This window comes from Rhinolophus sinicus, chromosome 2, assembly GCF_057876585.1.
Source record: "Rhinolophus sinicus isolate RSI-liver-muscle chromosome 2, RSI-T2T, whole genome shotgun sequence".
Classification (NCBI taxonomy): Eukaryota; Metazoa; Chordata; class Mammalia; order Chiroptera; family Rhinolophidae; genus Rhinolophus; species Rhinolophus sinicus.
In genome coordinates, this window is record NC_142502.1 from 137,676,222 (window position 1) to 137,700,771 (window position 24,550).

At 44.4% G+C, this 24,550-nt stretch overlaps 2 protein-coding genes across 5 annotated transcripts; both read right to left on the reverse strand.

The window, feature by feature from the left end:
* Positions 1-6,147: 6,147 nt before the first annotated feature.
* Positions 6,148-24,549, reverse strand: NAT8 (N-acetyltransferase 8 (putative)). 3 transcript variants are annotated; one of them, XM_019712860.3, is made up of 3 exons: positions 24,417-24,545; positions 10,510-10,691; positions 6,148-9,399 (listed from the first exon to the last, which is right to left on the reverse strand). In XM_019712860.3, the coding sequence occupies exon 3, from the start codon at positions 9,324-9,326 to the stop codon at positions 8,649-8,651; it is 678 nt and encodes a 225-aa protein (XP_019568419.1). In that variant the 5' UTR covers positions 9,327-9,399; positions 10,510-10,691; positions 24,417-24,545; the 3' UTR covers positions 6,148-8,648. The 3 variants fall into 3 exon arrangements, with proteins under 3 accessions (XP_019568419.1, XP_019568421.1, XP_019568418.1); XM_019712862.3 differs by lacking the exon at positions 10,510-10,691 and having other exon boundaries at positions 24,417-24,549; XM_019712859.3 differs by lacking the exons at positions 10,510-10,691; positions 24,417-24,545 and adding an exon at positions 9,550-9,631.
* TPRKB (TP53RK binding protein) lies at positions 15,812-24,550 on the reverse strand. Of its 2 annotated transcripts, none has more exons than XM_019712863.3 (5): positions 24,417-24,550; positions 21,043-21,202; positions 20,009-20,131; positions 18,495-18,671; positions 15,812-17,988 (listed from the first exon to the last, which is right to left on the reverse strand). In XM_019712863.3, exons 2-5 carry the CDS (start codon positions 21,181-21,183, stop codon positions 17,902-17,904), a joined length of 528 nt encoding a protein of 175 aa, XP_019568422.1. In that variant the 5' UTR covers positions 21,184-21,202; positions 24,417-24,550; the 3' UTR covers positions 15,812-17,901. The 2 variants fall into 2 exon arrangements, with proteins under 2 accessions (XP_019568422.1, XP_019568423.1); XM_019712864.3 differs by having other exon boundaries at positions 21,043-21,142; positions 24,417-24,526.

Below are 24,550 nucleotides of genomic sequence, written 5' to 3' on the forward strand. Positions count from 1 at the left end.
GGACTGCCGGATGGCTCAGTTGGTTAGAGCACGAGCTCTCAACAACAAGGTCGCTGGTTCAATTCCCACATGGGATGGTGGGCTGTGCTCCCTGCAACTAAAGATTGAAAACTGGACTTGGAGCTGAACTGCGCCCTCCACAACTAGATTGAAGGACAATGACCTGGAGCTGATGGGCCCTGGGAAAACACACTGTTCCCCAATATTCCCCAATTAAAAAAAAAAAAGCTTAACTCTGTAGGGATACTTTACCCCCCGCCTCCCTGTAAATTTGTTAGTGATGTTAGTGATGACATGACCTGTCTTTCAAAGCCTAGCTTAAAGTTCTCCCTCAGGTGTTACCTCCTCCACCAGGCCATCGTCCATATTTCTAAAATCTCCCACTCCCTTTTGTGTATATTCCTCTTGGATTTCCTTGAAGTGATTCTGTGTGGTCATTGGCTTTTCAGACTTATGGCTGAAAGCACTTAGCAGATTCTCCCCCCACCCCCAAGCATAAATATGTATGTCAGAGCTAAAATCCATTGTTGATTCTCCTGGATCCCCTACGGATAACTCTGGGAAGACAATTGTAAAGGGCACTCTAATAGGTCTTCAAAACTCTCATTTCTCTACTGCCTCTTTCCCTTCATAATGTAAGCATACTGGATTGAGCCTAAAGAAACTGATGCATTGGGGGTGCTGGTAATAGGGAGGGCATACAGTGCAGATGGGGTCCTGGCAGGAGCCAACACAGGACAAAAATGAACCCATTTAATCTCTTACTCGGTAAATATTTCTTGAGCATCTACTAGTACGTGCCAGCTTCTACTCTAGGTGATAGGAACACAGCAGTGAACAAATCCAGCAGGTGGATACTATTTTTCTGGTAGTACAGACAGAAGCAGAGCTGGTGGGGTGTGGAGCAGAGGGATCTGCTCCCATTGAGCTCAGTCTCCAAAAAAGTAGCTCTTTTTTGTAATGTTCAACTTCACAAGAGAGTTTACAAATGTGCTGGACATTAAGACTGTGATGACCAGGCTTTAAGAAGCTGTGATTTGAGAGCACATAAAAGAGGAATGTGCATGGGCAGCTGGATGGCTCAACTGGTTGGAGCCTGAGCTCTGAGCAGCGGGGTTGCCAGTTCGATTCACAAATGGGCCAGTGGGCTGCACCGACCGCAACTAGATTGAAGACAATAACTTGAGCTGGGCTGCCTCTGAGCTCCCAGTGGGTGGCCAGACGGTTCAGTTGGTTAGAGCACAGGCTCTTAACAACAAGGTTGCTGGTTCAATTCCCACATGGGGTGGTGGGCTGTGCCCCTTGCAACTAGACTGAAAATGGTGACTGGACTTGGAGCTGAGCTGCGCCCTCCATAACTAAGATTGAAGGACAACAAGTTAACTTGGAACTGATGGGTCCTGGGAAAAACAAACTGTTCCCCCCGTAAAGTCCTGGAAATACACACATTTCCCCTTCCCTAATAAAGTCTTAAAAAAAAAAAAAAGAGGGATGTGCTTAATCGCAAACACAGCAACCACCACACGCAGGCTGTCCCTGACTTCAGAAAGTAAATATGCCCAGGTGCTGGCACTTCTTAAATTAATGGGTAAAAGGATATAGGAAGTAGGATCTGGTCCTTTTAGGGAAAAAAAATTTGTAAATGTTGACCAGAGTTTTTGGCATCTGGGGCAAGTGGTCAGCACTCTTGGCTTTATAGGGACCAGAAACAATAAGCAAGAAAACCCTGGCCAAGGTGAACATGTAACATTCCTCATTTCCTGATTAACTAAGAAGGTTGAAAAGTGGATAATTTTGTACATGCAACCAGGAAATTAAGGCTACAAAAATTCTGTTGGTTCTTGGCATAACTGAGAATATTCTACTTACTCCTACCCCAAAGGTTGGAGGCTAAGCATGGAACGTATTCTGTCAGCAAATGGTTTCAGCAGTTCACCTGGTGGGCCAAGGCCAGGCTAGGAAGTGAGGTGCTCTTTCCTTCCGGTGCCCACACTTGACCATGGACACTTTCCCTGAACAGTCTCCATACGATCTCTTGCACACGTCAGTGTCACAGACTCCTGCACTCTTGCATGCTTATTCCTACCTGCTCCTTCCTGGGAAGCAGCAAGAGGCTCCTAGAAGATGAAATTTTCGATAGACAGCATCATGGTATAGAAAACAGGCCCAGATAAGCTTTCTGGGGGAGCTAAATGCTTCTCTGGTGTGAGTCCAATGAGCCTCTCCAACTGCAGGAAATGCATATTGAGCTGTCCAAGTGATGAAGGCCTGTCCAGGTCTGGAGTCAAGCACTTGCATTGTGATTCCTTTCTGAAACGGCCCTGGCCCTATGGTGAGTAAATTATCACAGACTAACCCAGTCTTTCCTTCTGCAGAGCCTGGAGGGAAAGGCAGAGGGGAAAGAGCCTGGTCCATACTCCTCCTGCTGGACTTTCGAGGGAAAGGTGGCAGCCTATGAACTTGACTCGAGTTTGGAATTCTGGGTAATTCCAGTAGGCCTGCCAGATACAGCAAATAAAATACAGGACTCCGAGTTAAATTTGAATATTAGATGAACAAATGTTTTAGTGTAAGTCTTTCCCATGCTATGTGAGACATACTTATACTAAAAAAAACGACCCTATTGTTTATGTGAAATTCCAATTTATTGGGGCATCCTTTATTTTATCTGAGAAACTTAGTCCACAGATACTAGAGGACAGCCTTTAAGTGGAAGCCGGCAACAACAGGACACATGAAGGGGTAATAGCGGGACAAAACTTTCCAATTGCTGTGTGGGTTAGAGAAATACTGCCAGTGAAAGAGGAGAGACCATACTGAGAGAACCCCTGCTGATGTCAGGCAGTGACCTCAGGGCAACCCAAGGGTACAAAATGCCTGGGAAGGATTTTGAATCTGTCTCAAGTTATACACGAGACTTCTTTGGAAAGTCAACCTTAAAGAAGATAGATCTATTAAAGGGCACCAAGGATATGACTTCAAAGAGAACTGGATGGCAGGAGAAGGTCAGCCTTCACTACGACGTGACCCTGTCAGCACAACAAAGCAAAAAGCACTATCATAAAAACAATTTTAAATTAAAGATGCAAATAGACAAAAATCCAATGTGATAGTCATTTAGAGTGAAAGGCACAAAGAAATAAGACAAATATTGTATGATTCCATTTATATGAGGTACCTAGAGTAGGCAAATTCATAGACCCAGAAAGTAGAATAGAAATTGGGGGCTAGGGGGAGGGGGAACAGAGTTATTGTTTAATGGGTACAGAGTTTCTGTTTGGGATGATGAAAATGTTCTAGAAATAAATGGTGGTGATGGTTATACAATAATGTGAATATATTAATGCTATTGAATTGTACAATTAAAAATGATTAAGATGCAAAATTTTATGTTATGTATATTTTCCACAGTTAAAATATAAATGAAATATAATGAAAGGACTTATCATGTATAAGAAATAAAAATCACAAATATCATGAAATTTGTAGAATATATAGCTTGGAATTGAAAAGCTTAAATTAAAATATTTAAAATGTCAACAGAAGAGAAATTTTAAAACTTCAAAGGCATGACTTTTAAAAAGTAATAAAAATAATTTTTTTAAATACATGATTAAACCAGTTTATAAATTAAGGTAGGATAGGTATAAATTAAGGTAGCTTCCTTTCTAAAAGGAAGCTAAAAATGCCAAGTCAGGAAGTCTAAGTGAAGACAGGTTAAGCTAAAACAATTCAAAAGACAAACTACAATTTGTCAACAGTGAGGACAAAATAAACTAAGTCTTTGAAAGGAAAACAGGGTAGCAGTTTGAAAAGTGCGATGAGAAAGAAAACGAAGGTCATGCTGTGTAGAAGAGAGAAGGGGTGGCTTGTGTGATCTCCCCAGACAGACGGAGTGTGCGTGGCAAGCAGGTTTGTCTTGCTCACCCTTCTGTCTCTTACCAGGCAGTTCAAGTTCAGAGATCCCCAGGTTACCAGCATCATCAAGGCTCCAGCTGCTACTTGGTGCTTCGAAAGAGAAGCCGTGGGGGGCCTGCCCGGTGGCTCAGGCGGTTTGAGCTCCATGCTCCTAACTCCAAAGGCTGCCATTTCGATTCCCACATGGGCCAGTGGGCTCTCAACCACAAGGTTGCCAGTTCAATTCCTTGTTTCCCGCAAGGGATGGTGGGCTGCGCTCCCTGCAACTAGCAATGGCAACTGGACCTGGAGCTGAGCTGCGCCCTCCACAACTAAGACTGAAAGGACAACAACTTGACTTGGAAAAAAAGTCCTGGAAGTACACACTGTTCCCCAATAAAGAATAAAGTCCTGTTCCCCTTCCCCAATAAAATCTTTTAAAAAAAAAGAAAGAGAAGCCCTTCCTCCCTTATCTCTGGCACCACATGGGAACTCCTCCTGCAGGGTCACCTGATTGGGCCCAGGAGAGCCGGTAGGAGCAGCAGCAGAGGCTAGTCCCCGCCTCTTCCCGCCCCCTTCAGGTAGGACAGACTCAAAGCCCCATCATTAAATATGGAAGCCAGAACACAACTTGGGTGGCACAGAAGTTTGATTTGGAACCTGGAAGTGGGAGCACAGTTTCATGAGTGCTTTGGATGGTGGAATGTTCTGCCAAGTTCGAGGGGAAGGCAGCAGACCTGGAGGAGGAAGATGGCCCGGCAGAAGGGACTGTGGGGGAGTCCCAAAGCTAGGGAGAAAAGAGACGGAAATAGAGGAACAGAGTTGAGGCCCAAGTCTTGGGCAAGAAAACATGAATGTTTGGAGCTGTACTACGCACTTGGTGAAAGGTCTCCATTTAGGTGAATTGTGCCTGTTACAATGCCCGGTGGCAGGTGTCATGTGTGGCGGCCTGTGGGGTTTCTGCTCCCTCTCCCCACATAAGAACACAGGATATGGTGCAGCCAAAAAGGAACACCCACGGAGCCATAGGCAGGGGAGTCATACCACTATAGTCTCACTGGAGGCTGGATTCACATGACGTGCGACCTGCTGTCTGCTTTTCTGCCAACTGACCAACTCAACTCTCCTCGACTCCACTCCCCAGCGCAGCCACGGCAGTTATATTAGTGGCCAATGGCTCAATGATTACAGCTGATGGCCAACTAGCCAGAGCTGATGGCCATCTACTACCTGAGCCAGCACCTTTCCACGTGAGGCCGAGAGCCTGGAAACTGCTCTCTGGGGCTCTGTCCCCACAGCAGGAATGGGCTTTGTTTGTGGCCTGTCTGACACAAGTTTGTGGAACTTGGCCTCTGGGTTGGGGATACCTGGTGAGAGGCTCCAGACATGTGTGGGGCACCCATGCTGGTGATGGGCTAGCTGGCAAGGGTGCATGGGGCTGCACACACCAGCAGGGCCTGAGCCCCACCTCGCCATTGATCAGGGGCTTATACGACGAAGCGGTCAGCCCTGAGGGACCTGTGAGTGTCTGGAGTCTCTGGGATTTGAGGGCAGAGGCAGGGTCCCCGGAGTGGCAGATCTAGGAAATCTGCCGATCCCATTTCCTCTTCCTGGACATGCATTTCACAGCCTTTCTTCAGGCATGCTGGGGGTCACGTTTCTGTGTCCTGGACAGTGGGATGTGGGTTGCATGACCTCTAGGTCTAGCCGATATCAATATCCCACATCCTGTCCCTGGCTGCCTTCTTTCTCTTCAGCGGAGCAACTGGGGGCCAGAACAGATTGATGGCATCAGTGGCCCCAGTCCTAATTACCTGGATTCATCCCACACTTTCCCAAGTCCCTTTGCCATGTGAATGCATCTCCTCTCGCTGAAGAGACAGGTCCTACTGAGTCTGGGATGTTAGCAGACGTGAGATCTGTAGAGGCTTGAAAAAGCATTTACTTGTTTCTGCTTTACTTTGGCTCATCTGCAGTCACCTTCACACAATGGCTGAGCAAGCCTGTTGGAACATGAAGAAACAGTCACCCTGTCACTTTAGCCATTGCCACACATGTGAACAAGGCCAAGACCAAAGAGTGGCCCAGCTAAGCCCAGCGCGAACTACTGATCCACAGACTCATGAATAAGTAAATGTTTATTATTTTTTTGGCACTCTTGTGGCACTGTTACCAGACAGTGGGCACCTTCTCGGCGCGGTGTCCAGGTTCTTGACGTCTCGAGCAAAGAATTGAACGAGATACCGAGGCAAAGTAGGTGAGAAAAAGCAGTTTATTAGAAGAAAAGGAAACACTTCAAAGAAATAGAAGCGGACCTGAGCAGAACGCAGTGGCTCAAGAGCCATTACTAAATGGGACAGTACACTCCAAAGAGTTTGGAGCCGGCTGAGCAATAGAAGAGGCTCAAAAAAGGCTCAAAGGCCCAAGGGGCTCAAGGTGGCATGATTAGGAGAAAAAGTACACTCCAAAAGGTTTGGACTGGGCCCCCAGCAAAGGCAAGGCTCAGGAGGCTCTAAGGGACTCAAAAAAGGGAAGGGGTGACTGGCGAGGACTTGGAGTTTTTATCCTTTTTTCTTCAGAATGGGCTGTTCCTTTGCAGGCGTGCGACCACTTGATTGACAAGAGGCTATTACCTCATCTTTTTAGACTTCGCATGTTCTTTCCCAGAATTCAGTCTCTTATAATGAACTTCTGGGCATATGATATTATAATGATGGTATAATAAGGCCCAGGTGAAATGAAGGTCATTGTGGCCTTTACTGCGCAGGTGTGAGTGGCCAGTAATCTAGTTGGGTATTTTGTACCCATTTGTTCCTCATAGATAATTACAATGAAAAGGGTAAGTTTTGGGCAGAAAGGGGAGTCTTTTGGGCGGTAATGCAGAGACCCGATGTCTATCTCTAACTGCCTGCCTTGGTTTCCCCTTGAGAGACATGATCCCCATACAATCTCTATGGGAAGTTGGGGGACAGGAGGTCTTTTCTTCTGTATCTGCTTCCTGCTGGGCAGGGGCGTAGAGCTGTTCCTACCTATTGGGGGATTCATGTAACTCTCACCCTATCTGATCTCAGATGAGAGGAAGGGGTCTCAAGATCCTCCTGGAAGACCATGCTGGACTGGCAATCTTGCTGGGGTATCCTCTGTATCCCCAAGGCCCCTACATGAGGAAAAGTAGATTTTAATTAATAAATCCATTAGCTCTATGGAGCCTGTGGTCATTCAACCAGTCATTTAGGTGGCGTCAATTGTCCAGGAGCTAGGCGCAGAATGGGTTGGAAAGAACTTTAGGCTTCAATGATTATAATCAACAAGTATACTGGCCTGGGGGAATGTTAAAACCTACATATTTGGTTTCTGGGATGGAATTATCCAAGAGTTAGTTCTAGAATTGCTTCAGGGGTGTTGGGAAGTCACAGGCTTTTAAGTAGTTATCTGAAGCAGGGGTGGGAGACTTTCGGTGATTCAGGTGATTTTAGGTGATTTTAGGATTCAGAAACTGATTAGGAGAGTAATCAAAGCCTGGGGTTAAGGAGCTAAGAAACTAGGGAAAGGGAGACTTAAAATTTCTTTAGTGAAGGAGGCTTAAAACTTCTGTAGCGAGGGAGCTCTCCCATGTCATTTCCCCCCAATCAGTAACAGGGTCTCATATCTTTGAGACCGTTGGGGAATTACAGCCCATTTGGTCTCCATGTGAGAGCTGGAGTTCTGAATTAGCTCCAACCACTGAAACTGGCCCAGAGCCCTGTTGAAGTGTCATTTGGAAGTTGAGCAAGAAATAAATTTTGTTAAAAGGTTTAGGATGCAAAGCCCAAAAACAAGGGTTAAAATGTTCATTAGCAATGGTCCGGCAAGGGGAAGAAGCCAGGATAGGACGCCCAGCTCCAGATCTTGGACCAGGATCCCCAAGATTCACTAAATTGCTGGCGGATCCTGGAGGCTCTATCTTTGAACTTTTGGGACTATGTCAGGCTGATTAACATAGAAACAACAGTCTTCTTCTAAAAATAAGCATAGCCCCCCTTTTCGGTGGTTTTTCAAAGGGAATGGTTAGGGACTGATTATTGGGGGCTATTTTGATCTTTGGAGCCAAGTAGAGGAAAGTATAGGTTGCTATCCAATTAGCTGGAAGGCACAGATAAGACCTCGTGAAGCTATAATGAGCAGCTGCAGCAGTTCTGTTTGAAGACAGCTTCGGGTCTTCAATTGGCTCACAGGAACAGGAGTGACAACCTTCCTTTTGGGGGAGTTCTGTGGAGACTTAAATGAAATAAGTTTAATTCGAGGGAAGTGGACTCAGCCACTGACTCTCTGAGGTCCCACAGCCATTGGGGTGCTTGGAAAACTTGCAAAGGGCTCCTTCCATATACTAGGAGCTAAACGGGTCTATTAGAGACTTCTCCCTTTAAGTTTTTAATAGTACTTGGTTCCCTTTATTTCTTAAGTGCCTGTTGAGCCTCTCCCAAGACATTTCAGGTTATTTGAAAATTTCTATAGTGAGGGAGGTTTAAAACTTTTGCAGTGAGGGGGCTCTCCCCTATCAGCACTAGATAAATGAAACAGGAACAACCCCACAAGGCTGACGAGAGCAGAGCCCCCAGCCACCCCATTGAGTTGCGATGTGAAGGAACAAGGCGCTTTTCCTATGCTGTCACAGCGAGAGTTCAGGGTTTGCTTGGTATTGCCACAGTGCTCATCCTCTCCTTTCTAATCCACAAGGAAACAGATCGCAGGCTCCCTCTCTGCTGCGATGCCTAAGAGACCTGAGTGGAGGGGAGCCGGTAGCTGAATTGTACCACAGTGACAGCCATGAGTGCCCAGATCTTGTTGTAGAAGTACTGGCCTGTCTCCTGGAAGCCCATGCGCTGGTAGAGGGCCAGGGCGGAGTGCTGCATCAAGCTGGTGCTGAGGACAACTTCACTGTAGCCTTGGTCCCGCGCAAACTGGAGGACAGTCCTGACCAGGGCTTTCGCTATCCCCTCCCCCCGGCGCTCCAAGGCCACACTTAGGTGAAACAGCTCCACCTGCTCCTTCCGCAGGCTGGGCTCCTTCACGGGCAGAGCTCCCACTGTGCCCACCACCTGCCCCTCAGACTCGGCCACCCAGAAGCAGGAGCCACGCTCACTCATGTAGGATTTGGTGATGTCAGACATGTCTGTGTGCAGAGAGGTGACCACGTACTGGGTAAAGCAGTGTTTGACAATGAACCTCAAGGCAGCAAGGAGGGTGAGGTCGGCTCCGAGGGCCAGGAGCCAGGAGCCGGAGACCAGGAATAGGGCAAGGGGCCCCCCAAGCAAAAGCACGAGGGTTCTTGGCAGCTTCAGGACGTAGCGGAAGGTGGTAGGGATGTGCTCAACTATGCCTTGGGAGAACAAGGCCACAACCTGTTGGCGGTCACTCTCCTGGTATTTGCGGATGTGATAAGGAGCCATGGAAAAGTTCTGTGTCTGAATCTCAAAGTCCACAGGAGAAAGCTGGGCCTCCCTGCCCTCTGCTCTGGCAGCCCTGGGGAAGAGAAAGGAAGCCATGTAAGTAACCCCATCTCTTCCACCTCCCAGGAACCGGACAGACCTGCTTAAGGGCATGTCTTTCTGCTTTTGCCTGAGAAAACAGACCACAGCCACTGGGAGAAGGTATAGGGTCAGAAAGACTCACATTTGACCCTGATTCCATTCTTTTCTAGCTGTGTGACCTTGGGCATGTCAGTTAACCTCTTTGAGCCTGTGTTTCTTCATCTATAGAACAAAGTAAAATCAAAACCCGCCTTCTGAGGTTGTTTTGAGGATTTAATAAAATAACATATACAAAGCTCTGGTGTATAAAGTATCATCCCCTATACCCTTTTTCCCTCTTTTTCTGGTTCTCCGCTTCTTGGTACCTTGAGGTGACAGTGAATCCAGAGGCCAAATAAGTCCAGGGCTCATGCTGCCTGCGCCACTCAGCCAATAGACTGACACAGGAGTTGGGTCACAGAATAAGCGTTTATTATCAGAGAACCGGTGGTCTGAGAAGGCAGCGGGGCAGGTTAACACCTCCAAAAACTGCCTTAACATTCTCAGACCAGCTTGGGGTATTTAAGGGAAAATCTGGGCCTTCCTCCAGAGGTCTGTTGTGGAGGCAGCAACCCAAGGACAATGATGGGAGTATCCTGGTAGACCATTGAGCTTGTGATCAATAAGCCAAAGGGTATTAATCATAAGTTTCAGGGTAATTTTCTAAAACAGGGAACTGGGTGGGACAGGGGACATTCCGAGCTCGAGCTCAAACCACAGGGGGATGACCTATTTTTAAAGTATAGGTAGGTCAAGGAAAGGTGAGGCCAGGGACGCGGAGAGGCCTCCGTTATGGGGGTGCCAACCAAGCCCTGTTTCAACAGCACCATCCAGAGCACATGTCCCACCCTTTGGTCCCTCTCCTGGGGACCATACATGGCAGGAATCCTGTTTCCAAGAACAGGTTTCAGCAAAGGGTTCTTCCCCCTTGATTGCAAAGTTTTAGGCTGCTGAGGTGGCAGAAGAGCCAAACACAAAAAATGGCCCAGCCTTGAGACCCAGAGGAGGGCGTGGGGCTCCAGGCCACACTCAGAGTGCTGTCCTTCCACCCATGTCCTCTCACCTGCTACCACAAAAGCCTTGTGTCCAGTGGCTTCAGCCTGGCCTCTTCCCTCAGCCTCTGAATGGCAACCAGGAAACTGTTCAGGGCGTGCTCCACCACTTCTGGGGACCAAACACTGGAGGCATCCTCTTTAGCTGGCTCCTGGACGCGTATTTGTTAATCATAAACCCTGTTGTGGCTGGCTGCTTGCCCACGGGTTGTGAAGGAATTCATGAATCAGGTAGAAATACAGAAGGAAGATTAATTAAAGTAGAAGTGTCAGCAGGGTAGAGTCTGCTGGAAACTACTGCTCCAAGTCTTTGTTTTATCTGAAGCTTTATGTTTTCTAACCAGATGTAAATTGCTTTGGTCTGTAGTGGAATTTTCTGTCAAGTTTGGCTTTGTCCTTTGGGGCGGAGGAATGTGCGCTTAAACTGGTTATTGCAACCTTTTCATGTGTTATGTAGATTTAAGTAGGAGCCAGGAGTGGATCCTGTACAGATGTAAAACCTTCCCCAAGTCACAGGGCCAGCATGGGCAAAGTTAACAGAAACACGGAAACTGGTTTGCATAGTAAATGTACTCAAGCAGAGCCAAAGAAAGCTTTCAAAGAGTCCCAAGCCAACTTATACTATTAAATCGAATTATACCAGAGGTCCAAATCTCAAAATAGAAGACTTAGTGCCACTGAAGCAGGGCCCAACTGGGCCCCTGTACTCAGAATGTCTCTGGGATGCCCTGCCCCGCATCCGGTCTCCTTTCACTCTATTTGGCCCTTAAACAGTAAATCTCACCCCTACGGCTTGAGCTCAGAATGCCCCTGGGCGGCCTTGCAGTGTTTTGGCTTCTGGCCCCAGAGCCTGTAGATGCTTGTTAATTACAAACTTTAACGCTTAGCATTTTTCCAGGTTACTCCCCCACCATTTCCAGACCAGGGACGCCACAAGAGATACGATGACAAAGGGGGGCATCACGAAAGGAAAACAGACCTCAGAGACGTCTGTCATGCATCCTCTGGGAGAATGTCCAGACTTTCCCTTAAATACCCCAAGCTGGTCTGTGAATGTAAGGCAGTTTTTGGAGGTGTTAACCTGCCCCGCTGCCTTCTCAGACCTCCGGTTCTCTGATAATAAACGCTTATTGTATGACCCAACTTCTGTGTTGGTCTATTGGCTGAGTGGCGCAGGCAGCATGAGCCCCAGGCTCCTTTGGCCTTTGGTTACACTGACGCATGAATATGTCTCTGTGAGTCCCCAAATGATGTAGGGGACTTTGGAGTGAGTGCGGAGATCGTGTCTCGTGAGACCGAAGAATGGAAACATGGACTCAGGAGAGGCAAAGAGTTTTAGAAAGAGGACAGTTTATTGAAAGCAAAGGGTCAGAGCTCCTGAGACATTGTGTCCTGTGAGACATTGTGTCCTTTTTATTTTTTCTCTAAATTTCACTATTGATATATTAGCACCAAGGCAATTTATTTAGCCCTATGATGAAACATGATATATGAACGCTGGATAAAAATGTGCAAGGCCTTTAATTATGTTATTTACAAAGGAAAGGAGTTCGCCAATATCTTTTGTTGCTTGACCTCTGAGGAGATATTGTAATTGAGGTCACCCACAGTTTCTGAAGGTCTGATGTCTTTCTAGGATACCACCTCGTCTTCTTGGACCCCTTCCCGCCACCACCCCCCAGAGAGAAGGGGTCCCAAGTGGGGGTGCCCATGATTGAGGCAAAAGCTCTTACTTTTACACCTTCCCTTGCCCGCTTGGGGAAGGGGCTGGAGCCTTCTAATTGGATTCATCTATCAGGTTTGTCCTGTTTGCTCATCCTGAAGGGATTAACGAACCAACCCATTCCTATCTATCAGATCTGCTCCTTTGTCCGGCCAGAGGGGATTTGAGATCATTTATTAACCTTAAGGCGAATTCTCATGTCTCTGTCCTGGAGTGAAGGAGCCATTCCAGGGCCTGGAGTTTCAGGATATGGCTGCTTTTTGTTTATTCCATCAGAGACGCCCCTGTCCACCTAGCAACATGCTAACTAACCTGTCTCAACACCCCTATTACAATCCCGTCTTAATAAACCCTAGTATCAAGAAGCTGGGCTGTGACGAGGTAGGGAGCCTGTTTCCATTCACCTCTGGGATCACCAGAAATTAGTGGGGAGGTGTGGGGGAGTTGGTAAGCAGGGTCTGAAACAGCCGAAAAAGAAGGCACAGGGTTTATGACCAGTCCCTGTAGTTTTGAGTGTGGGAGGTGGATAGTGGATAGGTGATTAAAAAAACCTTCCCATGAGGTGACTCAGCTTCTGCTGCTCTCAAAACTGGGGAGATGGGGAGCAACAATACCCGGGTAACAGAGCCCCCTTCCCTCACCCTATCCCAGGGCACAGAGGACACAGTCAGCTTTTTGCTTTAATATATAATCCTTGACTAAGGAACCAAGCCCACGTGGCCTACCCAACTGCATCCTTCTAGCACCAAAGACCCTGTAGTAACAGGTTGAGTTTGCTGGTAGAGGATTTAGACTCTGGAGCTACCTGGTTAATGCAAAGGGCACTGTTCCTAAATTGGCTCAAAATGACTTTCCCTACGAGACTTGTGGAGCTTATGTTAAATTCTTCTTTCCCAGGAAATGACATTGCTTTTTCCCCCTTCTGTCACAGAGTTGAAACATTATAGTTACAGAGTTCAACCTTACCAGTAGTCGGACATCTCAAAATGGCAAAAACTGCTTACAAGAGGCTGGCGAGCTTGCTGACATCAGCAAGTGTGTCCTCTGCTTATTGATAGTGCAAAATGGTACCTTTCTAGGATTAAAAGCCTCTTCCCCAATAATCCCACTTCTGGGAAGCTATCCTAAAGAGAAACATGTACCAATATTTACTTGTAAAAGTGAAGCGAAAATTTGAAAGCAACACAAATGTGTAAAAATAAAATTACATATGTTACATGTTACACGCTGGTAAAAAGAATGTTTGAGGTGATGGCATAGGAAGAGGTGCTGCGATGGAATCATCAGCACAGCATCAGGGGTCACACATAGATGTGAGATTTAACCCTGACTATAGCATTTTGAGTTTTGGGGGAGCTTCAACTCTCTAAGCTTCAAGGGAAAAGCTGCCTTTATAATGGACAGGTCTGGGGATACCACCTGAACCAAGTGGTTAGGTAGAAGTTAGAAAATGTAGGAAGGCGGGGGGGGAGGAGGGGGTCCATAGTGCCTACAGAAAGAGCTCATAACTTGCTTTGATTAACTGCCTCCAGCCACATATCAGTTTCTACAACAGATGACAAGAGGTGGTCTGGAGCAAGGATCTGAGTCAACAGACCTCCACCCATCTTAGGATGTCATACCCTCCAGTGGAAGAGCATGAACCACTTTTTCCTGCCAAATCAATATATAACTCCCTCCTCCCACCCAGCAAACTATAAGTCCTAGGGACAAGGGTTCTCTCTCTCTCTCTCTCTCTCTGGCCCTTAAGCTCTCTTGCCCTTGCTCTCTACCTCTCCCCCCGCCCCCCTTGGCTAGGCCCATTCTCTACCCTGAGCATGTATCACTAATAAACCCTGCTTGCACATTAATCAGCTTGCTGACCTTTGATTCTTCACTGTGTTGGCAAGAAGAACCCAGACTCTTGCAACAAAGTAATCAACTTTGTATACCAAGGTGTTAAGCCATAGTGTAGGCCAGGAGCAGAAATCTTAAAATCCATTTTGTCTTGATCCTGTCTGGCTTAATCTTCTAGGGGCCTGGGCAGTCCGGTCGGAGACCTGGGGCCAAGGTGTGGAGTTGGAGGGCTTGGTCATGCCCGGAAACCCTTTGTCATTGAAGGGGGAACAACCTTGTTTACCACTCCTATAAAAGTCCACACCCCTTGGCTCAGGGAGGTTATGATCTTCTCCCTCTGCTCTTGCCTGATCTCCCGCAGCTCAAACACACCAACTAAATTCTGATAGACCAATCAATCTTGGTCTCCTGCTCCTCTGGCTGTGCCTAACACAACGTGGGTGCCAACAGACATTGTGGGCCTCTTGATGACACCCAATGGGAAGGACACAAAAATCTATTATCATTCCCTGAAATATTTAAAGACTCGAATCGTGAACAAATCCAGATTGTGGAATTCTGAAAGACATCTAGGGTACTCTTAAAAAAATGTCAACATCATGTATTTTATTTTATTGGGGTGGGGGTAATGACTTAATGTGTGACTTTTATTTCATACTACAGAAATACAAATCAAAAACACCCAGTAGTCAGGCCAATGCCAAGCAGTATGACAAACTCTCTAAAGAGATTACGAACTGAGTTTCTCAGATTTTTAGTATATTAACTGGGGCCAGCCCGGTGGCTCAGGTGGTTGGAGCGCTGTGCTACTAATGCTGAGGTCACCAGTTTGATTCCCACATGGGCCAGTGAGCTGCGCCCTCTACAGCTAAGATTGTGAATAATGGGTCTCCCTGGAGCTGGGCTGCCGTGGGCTACCACGAGCAGCTGGTGGCCAGCGTTGAGTGGCCGGCAACCTGTGTGAGCAGCTGGCAGCTGGTGAGAGCTGCCGTGAGCTACCAACAGCCAACCAACTGCCTCAGCCAGGGGAAGCACAAGGCTCATAATACCAGCATGGGCCAGGGAGCTGTGTCCTACACAACTAGACTGAGAACGGCTTGAACTGGAGTGGGGGGTGGAGGCAGAAAAAGGGGGGGGGGGAAAGAATGAACTGTAGTTTGTTTAAAATGAAGATTTTCAGGCCAAACCCCAGATTTTAATTTAGTAGGCCTGGGACAGAGTCTAGGAATCTGCAAATTGTTCACCACCTCAAGGACTCTAATATGAAATAAAGAGATGACTATGGAGTTAAGCATGCTGGTTCTTACTTGACCTGGATAAATGGATGATGGGTGGGACACAGTGAACAGTATTAGGAGAATCAAGGTAGAGGGAAGAACAAGCCATGGTGTTTTATCCTAGCTTAAGGGGTTCTGATTAGAAAAGCCTTCCACTATCAACCTACAAAACCTGGGGATTAAATCTTGAACCATCTAAGGTTTCAGAATAGGGGAATATGAGTGTGATTTTTTACAAGAATGTTGATTTGATGGGATGAGTTGTAAAGCTAGAAAGCCAGGAAGGTTTAGAATGAGATGATAAAAATAAGCATCAAGGAGGAGGTACTGACAAAAGAAAATGTCAGGAAACATATTGGTAAAAATGGTGAACTTCCTTTCAGATGCCTAAGGATAGTTAGTTAATATTAAATACATTAAAAATATCCATTATGAACATAACATCAGCAAAAATAAAATAGAATAAAATAACCAACAGATTTTTCAGACGTTTATTTGCCTGGTGCTTAAAACTCCATACGAGCTCAATAGCAGTTTGTATTGCCTTCTTTTAAGAGTTTTGAGGGCAAAATTTTCTTTACTTTCATGAAGAAAAGGCTTCGAAGGATCAAAGTGTTTGATATCCAGAACTGTGTTCTCATGAGACAAGTAAAGAGTTAACAGGAGCAAGCTTGTGAGCTAGCAGGAATGAGCTTAAAAATGAACTGCTTGGCTCTGTATCCCCTGGCTAGCACTGCCCTGCAAGCTGAAAAGCATCTTACATCCATCACAGGCAGGACCAGAACAGTTCCCAATCGCAATGGCAAACCCCTGCAAGCTAACAAACACCCATCATAGATGGGAACAGAAGAGTTCCCGGAAGAAGCCAGTTGTAACAGCAACCCCTACAAGCTGACATCCGTCATAGATGGGAACAAGACAAAATAATTGCAACGGCAGGCCCCTTGGAAGCTGACAAGTACCCTAGAACATGCAGAGAAAAATATGAAACGGGGTGGCCTGTTGGCTCAGGTGGTTGGAGTGCCATGCTCCTAACGCCGAGGTTGCTGGTTCAATTCCCACATGGGCCAGTGAGGTGCGCCCTCCACAAGTACATTGAAAACAATCACTTGACATGGAGCTGAGCTGTGTCCCCACTAGATTGAAAAACAATGACTTGACATGGAGCTAATGGGTCCTGGAAAAACACAGTTCCCCAATATCCCCACCACCACCCCAAAATGAAACCCCAGCACTCCTCATCGGGGCAGCCATCTCCTCTAGACACTGCCATGGGCACCCTTGCTGCTCGACTTTCAATAAACCTTTTCTTGCTTTCCTACTTTTTCTGAGTCTCGTGAATTCTTTCATGTTCTGCAAATGACCAGGAATAATTATAAACCAATACATGTTGAATTCCTCCTGAAGTTTTCTCTCACTTTGTTTCTTTTTTAGCAAGCTGAGTGGAGTTTTGACACTGTAAGGGTGAAATTTAGTAAATCAACGTAATTAGACAAACTAGTTTGCAGTTGACTAACTGCATAGCTTGCTATCTAGTCAGCTGTACTAATAGTTACTACTTAGTGTGCAGTTTGAGCCACTCTGATATTCAGCTATTTCCTCTTTGCTTCTCCCCTCACTGATTAACTGAGGAACTGTTTTATTCCCTTTCTCAAGGCTATCCATACCTTGTTAACCCATTTAATCAATAGAATCCTAACCTGAAAAGAACAATTTCTTAGTCCTCAGGCACCCACACACCGGAATACACATAAAGCCCCAGCCCTCGGTGGTCCCGACCGAGTCCAGATAACATTATTGTAAAACAGACCGACCCCAGGAAGGATGTCAGCCCTCGGACCTGCCTGACAGACGCCCCCTATCCTTTGTTCTTCTTGTGTAACCTTCTGAGCGGTCTAAGGACGGGGAGGTGGCCTTTGGACAGGAGTTCGCCATCCTCCCAGAATGTCGGCATTCTGAATAAATCCGGCTTTTCTTTCCACCAACCATGTATCTTGATTATTAACTTTTTAAAGCGGCAGGTAGCCGGACCTTAGCACGGTATCAACACCTCCAATTTGAGTTGGTTATTTTCACTTTTCATTTCACAACATGCTTGATTTTTTGCTGTAGATTCTGATAACACAATAATTTAGCATATGAATCTCTAGTTCATTTAGCTGTTCCTAAGCTGTACCAGCCTGTTTCTCTGCTTCAAATGTAGCTGAAAAAGTTTTATTACATAGTTCTTCATAAAGGACATGCCACTTATTCATTTCCTCAGTTAATTCTGCCATTGAACTTTCTTCTCTAGTTTTTTCTTGTAAATGTTTGCAATTGCTATCCCAATTACATAAAAATAAAATATATTTGAACAGAAATAAAAAACTAGAAGACAGTAACAAATAATAGTAACAGTGATTATCTTTTAAACTATTAAGAGGTAGGAGTAAAAGGTTTTTTTCCACCTTTGCTGTACCATTCTGTGTTTTAAAATTGTCTATGATGAACAAATATAAATTTTGTAACCAGGAAAAGAAAACCAATGTTTTTTATAAATGCTGAAAATTATTAATATTTCTGTCATTTCACAAAACATCTTTTGTTGACATTCTACAAATGACACCATCCAATAGTGTTCCAATACTTTCTTCTTGTGAAGATAGTTTATATATCTGTAAAAATAAGACAAAGTATGACATGCTGTTATGTTCACAAACTACCAATTTTCACCATACAAACATGTATAAGTGAAGTTATCATTCAATTATTGGGATAATGGTATGAAATTACAAATGTGATTAAAATATACAAAGTTAGATGGCAAGTCATCACATGTCAAATTGCAGGTATGGTGGTAACTCTCTAAACATAGAAACCAAATTTGTACCAGTTTTAAAAGCATACATCTAGACATTGACTTCATACCAAATTAATTTTTTATGTAGGCTTGATATTTAAAGTTATTCTTTCTTAATTAGAGAATCAAGTTTCTAATTTTATTTTACATAAACCTACATCCAATCTTTGCATCTATAATTATTTTTCAAGTAATTTTTAGTAACAGTAACCTTTCTTAAAAGTTAAAAAAAAATAGGAGCATTGGTGATCAATAGTAAACAGCATTGTTAGTATTATTCCTCATCGATCACACTCTTTTTACAAATGCAGATTTACAAACCTTTTTGACTTCTGGAATATTTGTTATTTCAGAAAGATTTTCCAGAGAAACTTGATGACCTTCTACCTGAGATATTAGGTTTTCTTGATCTATTTGTTTTTCTCCATCTTCAATGTAAACAATTAGAACTGAAGTGTCATTTACTGAGACACCAAATTTTTTCAAAGCCTCTGAAATCTAAGGAAAAATAAAAACAATAAACCAGTAGTTTCTATATCTGAAGCATCTCCCCCTTCACCTTCTTCTCTGCTCGGGTTCTTATTTTCACATCCTAAGGGTTCTGTCTGCCACATCTTTTCTCTAATAATCCCTTCCTAACATTGACAAGTTCTGTCTCTAGAGTGCGCCCTGCTCCAAGTTGCACCTCATTCCTGTGGAAGCAAGCCCAGAATTCTTGGCATAGCACAGAAACATCCCTCCCTCTGGCCTCACGTGACCCTAAGCCATGTATTCCTGTCTTTCAGCCAGTCTGGACTTCATATTTCTTTGCCTGTGCTCATACTTTGTCCTCTGCGAAGTGCCCTCATCTTTCAAGGTCCAGTTCAAATGTCATGCCCCACTGTACCCTCCTCCTTACAGAATGTTCTTTGTTGCTCCCACAGCTTTGAATTATTATTCCCACTATATCATTTATTGTAGAGCACTTGAACTTCTGTCTTGTTCAAATGCCTTCCTCAGGAACATATTTGTTTCTTCTGCCTCTAGAACGGCAACTGGAACAGGGACAAGCGCAAAGGATGTTTACTGAATTAAATAGCTTCTGGAATTATTTCAAATGATCTCAAAGAAACAATAATTATCTGGCAATTTTTTCCTCCCGGTACTGGGGAATTCTATTACCATGCATTTTATAAAGTTTTCAAATATCTGTATTTCAAACCATGCCACAGGTTTCCTAATTTTTCTCTTGATGATATTAGTACCTCGTTGTATGATTAATAGTAATACTAACGCTAAAACTTCACCAGCAAAATTTCAGTTTGGTTTTTTTATATACCACATGTGGAATGTTGTTAGCTCAGTAACTTTGATGACTATCACCATCTCACACCACAAACTCCTCTGTGCACTAGGTGTGTGAATGAGAACGTGTTAAGGGCTGATCCAGGTACCAGAGAGGCTTTTGGTATATGGAAAAGACACAGATTCTTCCTCAAGGAGTTTACAGAGAGGATAAAAGATGCTTATAACTCACAAATATCTATGCCTCATGTTTCACCATTTAGTTATCATTTAGAGGGATCTTCCTGACCTTATATGATAAAGAGGACAGATAAAGCTATCCTCAGTTAGCTAAACTTTTGCTTACTCACATGTGAAGTGACTCCAAGCTTATTTATCTAGTAAGAGGTAGTGCTAAACCTCCACTCTCTGTCCAAAGCTCTCTTCATTTATTATTTTGGTTTGTTACTAACATTAGGCTTACAGGAATTTAGCCTCCAACCCAACACTAGGAAACACACAGGTTATCATGACAAGGTCAACAGAAATAAAGTAAAATCCATATTGATTACATTGTTATTTGGGGAAAGGTTGAAAATAATTTCAGTAGATAGAGTTCTCGTCTTCATTTTTCCCAGTTTGTAGAGGTGAACTGCTTTGTTTGCTGCCACAAGTATCTGAAATGGATCAATGATCTACCAAAGAGAACAAAAAGAATTACACACAGGAGTCTGGAGCACTCTGAAGATGCATGCCCTCTCATGGTAACTCCAACGTCAGGCTGTTTCACTTTATCACAATTTCTATGGACTATATTTTCAAAATTTCAATCTCAAGGGCCTGCATGTTCAGAAAATCATAGACTTTTAAAGCTGCAAAAACAAACAGTAAAAATTAAAAAAACACATTAAGAGCTAATGTTATGGGAAAGGCCATATTCTGAACATTTTGTACCTGTATCTTCTTTAATTCTTAAAACCATACTATGAAATTGGTATCATTATTCACATGCAGTAGATGAGGAAACCAAGGCAAAGAATGTGTGGGTTTGAATCTCAGCTCTGTCACTTACTAGCGAGGGAACGTGTGCAAATTCCTTAGATTATCTGTTAGATGCAGGTAATCTTACTTCATAGAGTTGTTGTGAAGTGAGTGAGTATATGTAAAGCACTTAGGAGAATGTAAGTATGTATAAAGCCAGATGCAGAGTAAGCACTCTTATAAAGGTTGGCTTCTACTTGCTCAAAGTCGTAATAAATGGCAGAGCTTGGATTAAGTCCTGGAAATGTAATTTCACACGTGTGCTCTTCATCACTATGCAATGCTTCCTTTGCAGAGATTCTGTAGTTCAGATGAGATGGAGATCTACTTATCTGCCACTATGTCAGTGCCAGACTACAACCTTTCCCATCTCCTAGAGCAGGGCCTGGCACTGCATCTTCTATTCACTGTTAAATTCAAGGTTGGCCAAATGTGATTCAACTCGACAGCTTGGACAAGAACTTTTTACCTGAAGATGACAATTTTAGGCTAACCTGTAACATTATGGAAAATGAATACATTCTTAAATGCCCTGTAGACCTCACTCATTCTCACTTGTACTTACCACCGTAGGGTTTATTAATGAACCATCAATGGCACCTTCCATGGCCTTTTTTCTCAAGTCTCCAGCATTTTTTACATCTTTAAATAACAGAAGGGTCACCCTGCATTCGGGAAATAAGTCCAGCTGATGTGTTAACTGCATTTCGTAGATAAGCAGGATTCTATTATATAAAACCAAAAAGACCAGAGTCTTTTGTTTAAAAGTCAACATTATAATTCATTAACAAATATCTTTGCTAACAAATAAATTTTCAAAAAGTTAATAATATGATAGAACTGATAAACTAGGAAAATCCATCCCCAAAGCACTTTTGGCATCCTCATGAGATGTTGTCTTCCTCACACTGCTAAGCTGTTTCTAGCTTCCTTTATCATTCCTGGGAAAGGACCAAGGTTGCTGCCTGCTCTTCTGGTTGTACAGATGAGGTAAGCTCAGCTGCACGGCTGAGGGGCAGCTTCCCCAATAGACAACTAGGTGCAGAATACAAGGAATATTTTTTATTTAATTTTTATTGGGGAATATTGGGGAACAGTGTGTTTTTCCAGGACCCCATCAGCTCCATGTCAAGTCATTGTTTTTTCAATCTAGTTGTGGGGTGCACAGCTCAGCTCCACGGTCAAGTTGTTGTTTTCAATCTAGTTGTAGAGGGCATAGCTCACAGTGGCCGATGTGGGTATCGAACCAGCAACCTTGGTGTTATGAGCACCGCGTTCCAACCACTGAGCCAACCGGCCACCCACAGGTGGCTCAGGTCCAAGCTTAAGCTGTTGTTTCTTGCTGGCCCAACTGGCCTATGTGGGACTCGAACCAGCGACCTTGGTGTTATGAGCACCACACTCCAATCACTGAGCCAACTGGCCACCCACAGGCGGCTCAGCTCCAAGCTCAAGCCGTTGCTTCTCACCGGTCCATGTGGGAATCGAATCGGCAACCCTGGGGTTATGAGCACCTCGCTCCAACCACTGAGCCAACCGGCCATCCATCAGGAATTTTTTAGACCACAGGTTACCTATGGTATTAACGAAACCTTACTAGAACTTAGCCTTTTTAGCTTTCTGATCTCACTGTTTTATTTATATTTTAGCAGAACCTAGACACACATATTAAGGAAAAAAATAATTCTAGAGAAAAGAAGTATTATACTTGACTCAAAGATATTCAGTTCACACATGCAATTTAACCAGAGGGTACAACTATTAAATAATTAATAAGATTGGCCCTTTCTTAGACGTAAGTTTAAGAAGGAAAAGACAGGGTATGTATAAAGACATAAAAGATGCATGAGACACAACTTAAATAACTAGAAGAACATAACCATATTTGTTAGGTCCCTGAATGTTAGAGACCTTGACTTAATGCTAGGTCCATGAATGTCAGGTCTCAGAGACCCTGACTTACGGACAAAGCCATGCCTGCAAGAAAACAACAAAATGTCTGTTGACCTGTACCTACAGACAGAGCCGAACTTGTGATACAAGAAAACAAAACAGTATAGCTACTGGCTTACAGGCAGTCAACATTTTCTGTTCAAACAATGCCACCCTGTCAGCACAGCCCCTATAAAACACTCCTCAACCCCTTTCGGGGCTGCAAGTCTCCTTTACGGGTGTAGCCCAGACTGTAGTGGTCTTTGCTCAGTACGATATATACTTTTCTCTCTTACCATAAAAACTTCCTTAACTTGCCTGACCATGCACGTTCCTTTACTGGCTGACCTGTCAATATTCTTGAATGGGAAAACAAAGTATTACAAAAATGTGATCTTTAAAACAATTTTAATCAACGTCTTAATGAGATATTTGGGTGAGGCAATTTGATAGGTTCATTTTACCCTTTTATCTGGTAGGTTCCATATCTAGGACTCTTTCTCAAGGAATAAATTGGAAATCTGAGAATTTAGGTAATAAAAAGTTCCTCTCATCATCCTAACAGTAAAAAGTTGAAAACTTATCTAGCTAACAACGGGACTGGTTGTGACTAAACAACCATTAAAAACTGAAATCTTGAAGAGTAAAGATGTGTGAAAATAGCAATAAATAACATGAAGTAAAAATATCTGACTGGAAAACAAAACATAAAATGTGGCATAAATCGTGGGGTTTTTAAAAAGGTAAAAAAAGAAAAAACATTGCAAGGAAAATTCATCAATAAAGTTCTCTCTGACTTGGTGGAATTCTATCTGGTTTTTTTTGTGTTATAATGAGGAGTAAAATATCTGTGAATAAAGTCCTGGCACATAGCAGCTCAATCTTTATTGTCATGATAGTGTCCAACAGAAAAACTACAGAAATCTGTAACAAATTATACAAAAAGATGAACACAGAAAACAAAAGCATGAAGGAAACACACCAAAAGACAGCCATCTTGGTAACTGGATTATAGGTAATTTATATGGTCCTCTATAAAAAAAAATATTTTTGTATGCATGTTCTGAATTTTTTATAGGGAGCACACAAAATATAATGAGCACATATACTCATGGAGAAAAAAATCTTACGTAGTTTTTGTTTTTACACTAGTAAAAAGGACCCCTAGCACACGTCAAAATAGTTTGTTTTATATAATTCACTCACCTAGGCCAGAAATTTACATTAATCTCAAGTCCCATTTCTAATCCATAAAATCGTGCCAATTTTACCTCTTAAATACCATTTTAATCAGTCCACTTCTCTCCCTTACCCACTGCCACCACACGAGGCCACCGTCTCTCATCCACACCTGTGGCCTCTTAGGAGCGGTCGCCTCACAATTCCTGCTCTCCTATCATCCAACCTCCACCTGGCAAAGTGACCCTTTCAAACTGTAAACCAAACCTTGTCCTTCCGCTACTCTTGTGCTAAGGCCACAACTCTGTGTCAAAGCGTTCCGCTTTCTATGACCTGGGCCCTTCCTCTTTTGCTTCCAAGCGCACCTCTTCCCTGACGGCGCTCTTTCCGCTGCCGCCGCAACGGCCGACTTAGCTTCAAGTCACCAAGCTTTCTCCCCACCTCTGCCCTCCCGGGTAGGGAGTTCCCGACGCAATTCCTCCCTCCCATCAACTCGCCGTTAAAGGGTCTATATACTGGAGAGCCCAGAGCCCCGGGGCTGGGTCCCTATTATACGAGCTCCTTCTTATCCCTCGTCACAGCTTCAATGAGTCGGGACCTGACTGGTTTTCTGTATCCTCACTAAGGTGTATAAACCTTGAAGGTAGAGACTGAGTCCATCACTTTGGCGCTACATTTCCAGGGCCTGGTCTCGTGAGGCGCTTGTTAAACAAAGGCGGAAGGAGCTCCAGGCGTGGACTCAAAATAACTGGGTTACAGCTGCCCGGTATCCGCCCTCCCGTCTCCCACCTCCAGCCGTCTCCTCCCAGCCCGGCCCGGAGGACTCACCGCCGCCTGCGCCGTCCGTGTTGGAATATCTTCCCCTCGGAAGGAAAGCCCACAACTTCCGGAAGCCTGGCCGCAGCATCTGTCTCTCCGGATCCCGGTGGGAGGGAGTTTCCGGTGCGCCGCCCCGCCCACTC